The 12,019-nt window shown below is 58.7% G+C and overlaps 2 protein-coding genes across 2 annotated transcripts in view; both read left to right on the forward strand.

The window, feature by feature from the left end:
- COPE (coatomer protein complex subunit epsilon) overlaps positions 1-1,981 on the forward strand; it is a 6,812-nt gene extending 4,831 nt beyond the window's left edge. Inside the window, exons 8-10 of the mRNA XM_027704452.1 lie at positions 456-524; positions 1,110-1,184; positions 1,652-1,981. Of these exons, the coding sequence (XP_027560253.1) occupies positions 456-524; positions 1,110-1,184; positions 1,652-1,699 (192 nt within the window). The 3' untranslated portion in view covers positions 1,700-1,981. The remainder of the gene's footprint in view (positions 1-455; positions 525-1,109; positions 1,185-1,651) is intronic.
- A 1,808-nt stretch (positions 1,982-3,789) lies between these two features.
- The window catches only part of CERS1 (ceramide synthase 1), an 11,248-nt gene continuing 3,018 nt past the window's right edge, over positions 3,790-12,019 (forward strand). Inside the window, exons 1-2 of the mRNA XM_027704453.1 lie at positions 3,790-4,011; positions 11,130-11,289. Coding sequence (XP_027560254.1) covers positions 3,790-4,011; positions 11,130-11,289 — 382 coding nt within the window. The remainder of the gene's footprint in view (positions 4,012-11,129; positions 11,290-12,019) is intronic.

The following is a 12,019-nucleotide window of genomic DNA, read 5'->3' on the forward strand; positions in this document are numbered from 1 at the left end:
TGGTTTGGGTTGGAATCCCAGGATGGTTTGGGTTGGAATCCCAGGATGGTTTGGGTTGGAATCCCAGGATGGTTTAGGGTGGAATCCCAGGATGGTTTGGGTTGGGAAGGACCTTGAAGATCCTGGAGTTCCACCCCCTGCCATGGTCAGGAACACTTCCCATTATCCCAAATTGCGCCAGCCTGGTCTTGGACACTTCCAGGGATCCAGGGGCAGCTTCTCTGGGAAATCCTTACCTTCCTAGTGAGGAATTCCCCCCCAGTATCCCATCTAACCCTCCCTCTGGCAGTGGGAAGCCATTCCCTGGTCCTGTCCCTCCATCCCTTGTCCGTCCCGGTGTCCATCCCTGTTCCCATTCCCAGGGCAGGGGGTTGGGCAGGGCTGCTCCTCGCAGGCCTGGCTGTTGCTGTGGATCCCAGGACACCCATCCTGGATGTGGCTGTTGTTCCTTGCAGGACAGTGGCCACCCTGAGACCCTCCTGAACCTCGTGGTGCTCTCACAGCACCTGGGAAAGGCTCCGGAGGTGAGGCCGCGTTTGTTGGGTGTTCCCGGCAGATCCCAGAGCTTTGGGAGTTCCGTGTGTTCCCAGCAGGATCTGGGAATGGTTCTGGGGGTGGGGAGCTCACACCTCTAAAGGAGAGTTTGTGGAAATACAGAGGACAGGTTTTTTCCCAGGTTGGACAGGGCTTGGAGCAACCTGGGAAATGTCCCTGCCCTCGGAAGGGCTCGGGATTAGATGATCTTTAAAGTCCAAACCATTCCATAATTCCATGATATTGAGAGGAAGGCCTGGGCAGAAAGAAATCACTTGAGTTCTAAGCTCAGCTCTTGCTGATTCTTCTTTTCACTTAAACCCACAGTTTCAGGTTTATTTTTAAGTATTTTATCATTAATTTAGGCACGTTTTATTTTATTATTTATTAAGGGCGTGTGGGTCTTACTGGTTTTAAAAGGTCTTACTGGTTTTCACTGGGGCTGCTGATGTGGGAGACACTGAGAAAAGCAGGTTTTTAGCTGTGAACCAACCCTTTGAGGGGTGATTTGTTGCGCTTTTGGCTTTTCCTCCTGTTATTTGAATGTTTAACTTTTGTTTTTCTCGCCCCACCAGGTCACAAATCGTTACCTGTCGCAGCTGAAAGATGCTCACAAAAACCACCCCTTCATCAAGGAGTATCAGGCAAAGGTATAGAACAGAACAGGATGGAAATAAATGATATAAAGTTGAATTTCTTGGGCCTCAGATGGAGCTGTGATGGGACCTGTGGGTTCTGGCCTGAGGGGGCAGCTCCTTGTCCCTGCCCTGTCACTCCTGAGTTAAATTTTCCAGCCCTTGGGAGAGGTTTTTGGGAAGCACAAACCAGGTGGGATGTACCTGCCCATGGCACAAGAGCTCTGAGAAACAGGGTTCTTAATCCAAGTGGAAGTTTGTTGCCATGAAACATTAAATGGGGGGAATTCCAGACATTAAATAGAATTTGGGGGAGAGGGGAAAGGGAAAGCGAAGCAAACTGAAAAAAAATCAGTGCAGGTGATCTCATTTCCTGGAATTCCTCTGGACTTGGTGAGCTGTTCTCTTCAGTTAATGCAGAGTTTGATCAGATTCCCAGGAAAGTTTGGATTTATTCCTTTATTTTTGCCTCTTGCTTGCAGGAGAACGACTTCGACCGGCTGGCCCTGCAATACGCACCCAGTGCCTGAGGGACCAGGCTGTGCCCACCCCTGGGCACTGGGGTTCCTGTTCCCTGGAATATGGAAAATGCCCTCTGGAACATGGAAAATCCCCTCTGGAACATGGAAAACCCCCTCTGCAGATCAGCCTGGTGTCACTTCACCCCGCTGCTCCAGCAGGGGTGGGGCTGTGCCTGTGTCCAGCACCTGAATTTTGGGGGCTCAAAGCCTCCCCTGGGCCCTGAACTCTGGGGCAGATCAAGAGGGTGCAACAGTGGCACCTTGAACATTCCTAATAAAGCCTCTTCTGGATCTTTGTGCCCCTTTAATTTCTGGAATTCCGGTGATTCCACTCCAGGACTGGGAGTTTGAAGGTGGGAGAGTGTGAAGGTCGGTTTTAAGCACCTGCAGTCAGCACCTGGATCAATCCTGAGTTATGGATCTTCCTTGGGTCCATCTGACCCCAACTCCTGTACCTTCAGCCCCCCCTGGGAGAAGGATCCTTGGCTGGGGGGGTTTTACTGCTGGTGAGAGGGGAAAACTCCCAAAATAAAACTAATCCTGCTGTAATAGGCTCAAGCCTGAGCCTTAGGCGTGTCCTGGAGCCCAGGACGTGTCCTGGAACCGGGGCATCCCCTCCTGGAGCACGTGAGGGGCTGGAAGTGTCCTGGGATACAACCCTGGCATCGTGGCCTTGGGCTCATCCCTGTGTCCCACCCGCTGGAACCCTCAGCTGGGCCCTCCTGCCCCTGGAATATTTGGGATCATCTTGGGAATTATCATTTGGGGAGGGGGAGGAGGGGGGTTTGCACTGTAAATGTGTGTCCCACGGGTGCTTCCTTCGTGCCCCCCTGGCCGGGCTGGCCCTGAAAGGGCCCTTTGTCCCCTCCCTTGGCTCAGCAGCTCCTTTCAGTGAGGGGTTTATTCATGGCCCGGCCTGGGATGAATGTTCCCTTTGTGGAGCTGTCTGAGGGAGACCTGAAAGGGGCTTGTGTGCTCAGGGCAGCCCGTCCCCACTTGATGGGCCATGATAAATTGACTTAAAAATGTAAACAATAAAAGCAAGTGGCAGAGCAGGAGCTGTGGGGGGGACACTGTGGGACCTCGAGGGGAACCAGTTTGTGTTTTCCCAGAGCAAGGAGAGGTTCCAGGGGGAGCCTGGACGACTTAAAATGAGATTAAACTCATTTCTAGCTTGTTTTTTCCTTTCCCTGTCAGCTGGTTCCAGCTACAGCTCGATGGTGCCTGTGATGATGATGATGGAGGTGACATTCAGTCTTTCTGGGGGGGTGACCTTCGGGGAGGGTGTGTTTGCATCTTAAAGCTCCATCCCATTATTCCAGACCCTTAAACTGCTACAGGTGCCCAAACTGAGCTGTGGTGGCCCACGGGGGGGACACATCGGGTCAGCTCCGTGAGGAAGGGATGGATCTGCTGGTGCTGATCCTCCAGGGCTGGTGCTGAGAGGCTGGGGAAAAATAACCTGGAGAAACATTTCCCTTCGTGTATTAAATTAAAAAAAAAAAAACAAACCAAACAAACAAAATAAAAAAAACCCACATGGGGGAGGGTGAAAAAAACATTGAAAGGAGAAGGTTTGGTGTGGGATTTTTAAGGTTTGGTCCAGGATTTTTAAGGTTTGGTCAGGGAGTTCAAGGTTTAGTCCAGGATTCTGAACCCGGAGCAGCTCTGTGTTGTTGGACGAGGCTGCCGAGGGTCTGCGGGCACCTTCCACCCCCACGACCACCCCAGAGGTGCCCCTGGGCGCTTCTCCACCGCTCCATCACCTCTTGCGACCGAAACGTCGCTGTTTATCCCCGTCCCTCGCTCCTGGAGCGACTCCAGCCCGTTCTCCCCTCTCGTCCTCCAGCGGAGCGGCCGCATTGTCGGGACACACACACAAAAAAAAAACCCAAACCCACCCCGTAAGCTCCAAGAACTCCCCGCAGCGCTGCCGAACGGAGCCTCTGCCCCCTCGAGGAGCCCCGGCAGAGCCCGGAGGGGGCCGGGCCGTGGCGGGGGGCGGCTCTTCTCGCCCGGTACCGGCGCGGGGGGGAGCGCGATCCCGCCCGCCGGAGCCTGCGCGGGGGCCGCGGGCGGCGAGCGCGGCCGTGGCAGCGATGCCGCCTCCGGAGCCCATGCCCGGCTACGGGACCTTGCTCCGCCGGGGCTACGGGAGCCTGGCCACGGCCGCCCGGGGCTGCGGGGACTGCGGCTGGGAGCTGGCGAGGCGGACCTGGGCCGAGAACGCTCACCTGGGCTGGGCGGAGGTGCTGCTGTGCGGGCTCTGCGCGCTGGGCTGGACCGCGCTGCGCTGCGCCTGCTCCCGCAGCATCTTTCGGGTCAGTCCCGGCCGCGCGGGGATGGGGAGGGGGTGGGGGACAGACGCGGATTTGGGGATGGGGGGGACCGTCCCTTTGGGGTCGGCCCCGGAGTACCGGCGGGGGGATCGCCCGCCTCCGTCCGCGGGGTGGGATGCGCGTCCGCCGTGGATTGGGGGTGGGAAATGCGCCCTACGCCTTCCTCCCCCTCCTTCGGGGCTGCATCCCGGAGGAACGAGCATCCCCCCGCACCGGGAGAGCCCCCCCTGCACCGGGAGAGCCCCCCCTGCACCGGGAGAGCCCCCCCGCGCCGCTCCCTTCCCCTCCACGTTCGCTGCATCCCGACAAGGCTGAGGGTTATTCCTTCCAGGTTATTCCCTTCTTGTTCCCTGCCTTCCCCCGCGGCCGCATCCTGGAAGAACGAGCATCCCCCCCTTGCATCCCCCCTCCTTCCACATTCCCATCGCTGAATCCCGACAAGGTTGAGGGTTATTCCTTCCAGGTTATTCCCAGATTGCTCCCAACCTTCCCCCGCGGCCGCATCCCGCAGGAACGAGCATCCCCCCGCACCGGGAGAGCCACCCCCCCCTCCTTCCACATCCCCATCGATGCATCCCGACAAGGCTGAGGGTTATTCCTTCCAGGTTATTCCCGGCTTGTTGCCTTCCTGCGGGAAGGAGAGGGGCGCGTTTCTGCCCGTCCCCCCGCGGTTCGCATGGAAAATGTCCTTCCCTGCCCGGCGGCGGAGGGAGGGAGGGAGGGATGGCCGGGGATGGCTGGCTCGGTGCTGCAGTGCCGGGCTGACCTTCCTGCCAGCGTGGGGATGCAGGGATGCTCCCGGCCGGCTCTCCCAGCCTCCGAAGGGGCTGGCCGGCCCTTGTCCCCTCTCCAGCACATCCCTCTGCGAGGGACGGGCCGAGCAGGACGTCCCTGAGCAGGAAGAGCAGCTCTGCTTCGTTTCTCGCTGCGAAAAAACGCGTGGAAGGGAGAGCAGAGCTCCCCCCTCCCTCCAATGGCTCTTCCCAGCCCGTTCCTTCCACGCTGCTTTCCTGAGAGATGCTCAGGGCTCTGCTCTGGGGCTGCTTTAAAGGCAGGAGCAGTGGAGATGGAGGATTTTGGGTCGGGGGACAGCCTTGGGGACACAGGGACACCCTTTTCCCACCTCCCCACGAGCTCAGTGACACGAGGCCTCGAGTAGCTCCAGGACAGGCCTCGTTCCCTGGCTGAGCTGCTTCCTCTGGAGGCTCCTCACGGATCAGAGGCAGTTCCCTGCATCCCTGTCCCAGGTTATCCCAGCCCTTCCACCCTCAGAGGGGCTCTTCCTTTGCTCATCCAGGTGGGTTCTGACCTTGTGCAGGGTCCAGTGGGAGCCCTCTGGAGTCATTTAGAGCTGCTGCAGTGGTTTTAGGCAAGGAATGTGCTGAGGGGTCGTGTCAGGCTGAATTTCCCCTCGTTCCCCGCGCCCCTGGCCGGGATGGGCAGCATCCAGCACCTGGGAATGCTGGATTGCTCAAGGTCTGAGGTTATTCCTGGTGACAATTCCCTTTGAGCTCCAGTTCCTCCTGGCCTGAGGCCCTTCCAGAGCCTGGCAAACAGCTCCTGAGGTGGTGGGTGCCCTTGGAGGGGGGTGGCAGCTCCTGAGCTGTCGTTCCCTTGGGAAATGGGTCACACCTGTAACTGCAGAAGGGCCGGGGGGGGGTTGCTGGGAGCAGGTTCCCGTGGCTCCATCTGCATGTGTGATCCTGATGAGATGCTGAGCGGGGTTCCAGTGGCATCAGCTTTCCCCCAGTGCCAGGGCAGCAGGTAGCTTAAAAGGATAGGAAGCTTTTCCTCACTTCCATGCTGCTGGAGTTGCCGTGGGAAAGGATGGAAGTTGTGGCTTTCCCCTAAAACCCCTCAGGAAATCAAGTTGGTGCCTCATGGCCCCCGTAGGGGCGGTACCAGAGTGGGGTCGTTCAAGGTGGGGGGGACATCAGGGAGAGAAAAGACCTGTTTGACCCTGGGAGGGAACTTCCCCCCAGCTCAGGACTTTGCTTCCCTGTGCAGACTTGGAGCCTCTTCCTCCTTTGGACTCTCTCTGTGTTCCCTGCAGGAACTGAAACCCTCGGGGTTGTAAAACCGACCCCTCTCAGTGACTGGGGAACGTTCCCTTCCTGCCTGTCACTCACAGACCATAAACCTTGTGCTCCCCTGCGTCTGAGGAGGAAGTGACTCTCACCACAAAAGCACAAAGTGCACCTTGCTGAGCTCTGGCCACGCAGCTCCTGTGAGAAATAAGTGTTTTAAAGCCATTTCCCCCTGGTCGTGTCAGACAAGGGGCACTGGGCTCCTTGCTCTCTCTCCCAGCAGCGTTTATCCCCCAACATCTGGGGCACAGGAGGTCCCACAGCTGGGTTGGAGAAGTAGAAAAGGTCATGCAGGTGATCAGAGGGGTTTGGTTTGGATTTGAGGGTGGATTTTCACCTGCCCCCCCCCGGTCAGGTTGGTGCTTTTCCCGTCCTTCTTAGAGCGAAGAACTTTTGTCCCGTTGCTGTTTCTTCATGGAAACCTCGGGGCAAACACAGAGAGGGGTTGTTTCGGGGTGGGAAGATCCCAATTAGCTGAGGAAGTGTGGATTGTGAGGCAGGGAAGGACCCCCAGAATCAGCTCTGCTGGGGTGTGGGTGTCCCTGCAGAGACCTGAGGGACGGATCTGTCCCCCCCAGGTCTGGCCTGAGGGTCTCAGCTCCCTGTCCTGCTGAATTCTGAGTGCACAAAGGGGATGATGTGTCTGTAGGAGCTCACTGGGGCTGCAAACCACCTCCAGAAATTAAGACTAAGCTCCTTCTAGGGAAGTGCTCCCATCCCTGGGGGCCTCCTTGGGTTCTGCCCCCGTCCTCCTGCCCCCGTGGTGTCCGAGCTCCACCAGTCCCTGACGTCCTTGGTGTGTCCCCTGTGTGACACCAGCCAGCCCTGAGGAGTTTGATTAAAAGGCAGCAACCTGAGCCCCTCTCTCTGCGTTAGTTAAACACCCTGGAGGGCACCAAGGCCAAGCTCTGCTGAAACAGGACCAGGCAGCTCCACTGGGGAAAGGCTGGATCCCCTGGAGCTCAGCCCGTGCTGGTTCTCCTTTCCCAAGCAGGGCAGGGAACCCAGACAGGTGAAACCCAAGGCACAGCTCTGGATTGAGACACAAGGATGGGCTGGGACAGCCAATCCCAGGCAGAGGCTTCCAGCCCTCAGCCACCCTGAGCCACCTCTGCTGCCGGGATTGAAATCCCTGGAGTGAACCAAGAGCAAAATGAGTGAGGAAAATCCTCTCGGTGTAAAACCTGGACCTGGGGGTGGGTCAGGATTTGTTCTGCAGTGGGGGAATGTTCTCCACTTTTGGCCCAGACACCTGCCAGCTCTTTTTTTCCCGGTGGTGTCCAAGCCTGTAGGACGTTGCAGTGTCCTCTGGAAGGAAAAGTGCCTTGGAAAACGTGCTCCGGGAAGCCAGGTTGGAAGTGAGGGATGGAGTGAAGCTGCACGGGGAGGGTTCCTGGGGTCCCTTCCAGCGATCGATGCCCCTTTTCCCCACCCCAGATTTATTTTTCCAAGCCCCAGCGCGGGGGGTGTGACTGGGGAGGGGGGGAACGTCCCCAGGGGTGACCACCCAACACACTCGGAGGGCAGGGGAGTGGGAGGAGGCTCCGCAGTTTCCTCCCCTCGCCCGAAGCGCAAACGCTGGAAGCTCCAAACGGGACAAAAGCCACAACAATGGGCCCTTTCTTCCCCCCCGGGGTGAGGCGGCTCGGCGGGGGCTGTGTCAGCGCCGGGGCTCGGGGTGGGGGTTCCTCGGCCCCGCGGGCAGCTCGGAGGGTCTTCAGGGAGACCCTTCTGCTGCTTTTCTCTCTTTAGGGGCGAGGATCCGAGGGAGAAGTGATGTCTGCTCGTTTTTTGGTACCATCATAGTGCCTTTTTTTCCCCACGTGTTTCTCTGGAAAGTGTTGAATACGGGGAAGAGGTGCAGGGATGGGGTGATGGGAGCTGGAGCTCTTCATGCCCTGCTCAGCTCACTCCCTTCTCGTGGTGGGGTGACAGTCACTGCCCCGGGCTGCACAGGGCTGTGGAGAGCCCTGTCTTTGGGTTTGGAGAACGGTGACGTTTTACTGGGTTTTTCCTGAAAAAAGAACAGGGATAGACGAGAAATCAGGAAGGAATTCCTGGCTGTGAGGGGTGAGGAGGCCCTGGAATGGATTTCCCAGAGAAGCTGTGGCTGCCCCATCCCTGGAAGTGTCCAAGGCCAGGTTGGAGCAACCTGGGACAGTGGAAATGTCCCTGCCCATGGCAGGGGGTGGCACTGGATGACCCTTGAAGTCCCTTCCAATCCAAACCAGTCCGGGGTCCTGCAGGCTCTGTGCCCCATCCCTGAGGTGGCAGGAGGTCCAGGAGCAGCGTCCAGGCTGGGGACAGAGGGGACAGAGCCTGGGGAGCCACACACGGTGCTTTGGGCAGCTCGTGGAAGGGGCAGGAGCTGCCGGTTGTGGCCGGGGTTTGAATGAGAGCTCTGCTTGCTCATCATCATCATCATCATCATCACCCCCATCGAGCCAAAGCCGCCGCGGAGCTGCCAGTTCCCTGCGCCGGGGGTGCCCCGTGCCAGCCATTCCTTTGTGTCCCTCGGGGGAACTCGCTGTGCCCGGGGGGGGGGACCCAGACGTGGCACGGCTGGGACTCGGCCAATTCCAGCTCCTCAATTCCCAACCCATCCCTGCCAGGCTGCCGGGAGCACCCGCGTCCTGCCGGTCGTGGATCCCGGGGGATCGGCTGCTCCCCCCTCGCGCCGGCGGCTGCGAAAAGGGAGAGAAAACGGAGAGAAAACGGAGAGAAAACGTGCTCGCTTCTCTCTACGAGGGTTTTGGGGGTTTTTTTGGCGCTCGAGCGGAGCCGTGGGCAGCCGCAGAGCTTCCACCCGGTTTCTCTTGGCGGCTCCGAACCCCTCTCGCTGCACGTTCTCACCCCCCTGCTCCGCTCCTTCCCCCCCCTCTCCGCGTGCCGGGGGTGCTGCGGGAACAGGCGCAGCCCCCAATTAACTGTTAATTGTCCCCAAGAGGTGCCGGGGGAGGTTTGCGAGGAGGAGGAGGAGGAGGAGGAGGAAGAGGAGGTTGCCCTTTAAGCGAAACCCCGTTCCGAGAGCCCCGGGCTCTTTCAGCCGGAGCCAGATCCGCCGTTCCCGACTCGCAGCCCCCGTCACCCTTAGCAACAGGCATCTTCTGCGCCGTTGCCATGGGAACGGCAGCCGGGTGACGGGAGGACAGCCCCCACCTTGCTCATCTCCACCCCCGGGCTGCTCCGTGCGGCTCCTGGGCTTGTGCCTCCCCCCCCCCTGCTCCGGGGACATTCCCGTGTCCCCTCCCCGGTCCCTGCGTGCTGCTGGTTCCCTTCCCACCCTCCCCAGCTTTCTGGAGCACCCTGCTCCGGTGGAAGGTGTCCCTGCCCATGGAATGGGATCTTGGGAGTCCCTTCCAACCCAAACCATTCCAGGATAAACAGGGATCTGGGGCTGTGCTCGGCATCCCTGAAGGACTGGTGGCTCTGCTGTCCCCACATCCCAGCTCCTTCCACGCTCCACTCTGTGGAGACACAAATAATTGATGCTTTCTGGGCTCAGGACTTTCTGCCTCTGCATTATTTATTCACCCTTCGAGCTTCCTCCTCTCTTCCCTCCCGTGGCTCCCTCTGGAAGAGCCCTTGGCAGTGGTTCCTGCACGCTCTGAATGGGAGATGCCTCTGGCTGGAGGCTCCTGGGGCTGCTGCTCCCAGGCCTGAGCAGTGCTGGGGGATTCAGGGCTTGGAACTGAGCACTCTGAGGCTGGGACGAAGCTTGGAGTGGAGTCCTTTTGAAAACTGGACCCCAAGAGGGGCTAAAAGCCAGAGCAGCCACTGCCTGGGGACAGCTGGGGCCTTAATTTAGCCCTGGGGCATCGAGGGGCTGCAGAAAGTGCTGACCTGGGCCGGGGTACAGTTACTTTACAGGCATTTTGTTTTCATCTCCAGCTTATCTGGCTCTCCCTGAGGAGCTCCCAGCCGGGGCAGGGGGAGGTCTCTGGGTGTTATCAACGTTCCCTCCGGACCTGGAGCAGCCCTTCCCTGGGCTGGGGCTCCCCTGCTCCCCCCGGGGGCTGTGCAGGGGGGCTGTCAGTGCCATGAGGAGAAGCAGAGATGGGGCCTGGCCTTGCTCAGCTGCCACAGAGGGGGAAAACATCCCTGCCCAGAGCCCCTGCGAGCAGGGGGAACACACAGCTCCTCACACGGCACCAAGGGCAGAGGCGGCTGCTCCGCTTCACTCCCACAAATCCGAGGCTGTTCAGCTGCTTTTCCTGCCATTTCCAAGTTGTCCCGAGTGGCCCAGAGTGCTGGGGGAGGGCTGGGTGGTCCCTCTCTCCCCGGGGTGGGAGAGTTTTGTCCTGGTTCACACGGGCAGAGCCGCCTGTGCCCCGTCCCTGCCTTCGGCCCTGTTTGGGGAGGCTTTGCCTCCAGCCTCTGCTTCCCAAAGGTGTGGGAAGGTGCTGCAAACCACAGAGGGGGGAAATACCAGCGGGGTTTCAGTGCTGGGCAGCTGGGAAAGCTGCTGGGAAAGCGGGTCCTGCTGTGCCAGCCTTTCCTGCCCCGTTCCCTGCCCGGCTGGCACTGCCCCTGTGCCCAGGACTCTGCAAAGTCTTTCCCTCTCCAGCTGAAAGCTCTTTCCTGGAAGCTTTTTCAAGGTCCATCTGCACGGGATGGTGTTGTTACAGCTTCCTCTCCTCGTTTTCCCTGTGCTGTTAGGGTTTTATTTTTATTTTATTCGTTATTGTGTTATTTTATTCATTATTTCTGTTCTGCAAAAGCAGCCTCTGCTCAGCCCGGCTCCTGGAGGGTGGAGCAGTGCCCAGGGTGTGGGATGCCCACTGTGCCAGGCTCCAGGAAGGATCCCTAACCTGTTTTTTTCCCTTGCTTCAGGTTCTCTCCAGCCCCTTTGCCCTCATTCCTGCTGTAAGAAAGGCCAGAAAAATGGGATTCCTGCCCCTGGAGCAGCACACGGAGCTCAAATCCCTTGGAGAGTTGGGCATCTCTGCCCTGAGCTCCCCAAGGCCTCTCCTCTTGCCCTTTCTGATGTTTTTTTCCCCTCTCTCCCTGCAGCCCTTTGGGGAATGGTGCAACCTGCAGCCAAAAGATGCTGCCAAGATGCCTGAGAGTGCCTGGAAGCTGCTTTTCTACACGTTGTCCTGGTCCTACGGCACCTACCTGCTCTTCTTCACCGACTACCCCTTCTTCCACGACCCCCCCTCTGTCTTTTACGGTACAGTGAGAACCAGGGGTGGGTTGGGAGGTCTGGGTTGGCCACGGGAATGGGAGTTGGGGTGAGAGAAGGAGGAGATAACCCCTAAATTTCCTTTTCTCTGGTGCTGTGGGTGCAGAAAGGGCACAAGGGGCTCTGCTCTGACCATTTTTTTCAGAGGGAGTCAACAGGGGCTGGAGGGCGTTGAGCAGATTAATCAGGAGAGAGTCGAACCGTGGAATGGTTTGGGGTGGAAGGGACCTTGAAAATCACCCTCTGCCATGGGCAGGGACACCAAATCCTTTGGCAGGGACACCAAATCAAGGCTCCTCTCAGATCCAGCAGGGAGTTTGATGCCAGAGGCAGAGTTTGGGAGCTGGGATAGCTGGATCCCCACCCGGGCTCAGCCGGAGAGAATCGAGTCATGGAGTGGTTTGGGGTGGAAGGGACCTTGAAGATCATCTCATTTCTCCCCCTGTCATGGACTGGGACACCAAATCAAGGCTTCTCTCTCAGGTCCAGCAGGAAATTTGATGCCAGAGGCAGAGTTTGGGAGCCAGGGTAGCTGGATCCCCATCCAGGCTCTACAGGAGAGAATCAAGTCATGGAATGGTTTGGGGTGGAAGGGACCTTGAAGATCACCCTCTGCCATGGGCAGGGACAACAAATCCCTTGACAGGGACACCAAATCAAGGCTCCTCTCTTAGGCCTAGCAGGGAATTTGATGCCAGAGGCAGAGTTTGGGAGCCAG

Source organism: Neopelma chrysocephalum, unplaced genomic scaffold (genome assembly GCF_003984885.1).
Source record: "Neopelma chrysocephalum unplaced genomic scaffold, ASM398488v2 Primary Assembly neopelma1_279, whole genome shotgun sequence".
Classification (NCBI taxonomy): Eukaryota; Metazoa; Chordata; class Aves; order Passeriformes; family Pipridae; genus Neopelma; species Neopelma chrysocephalum.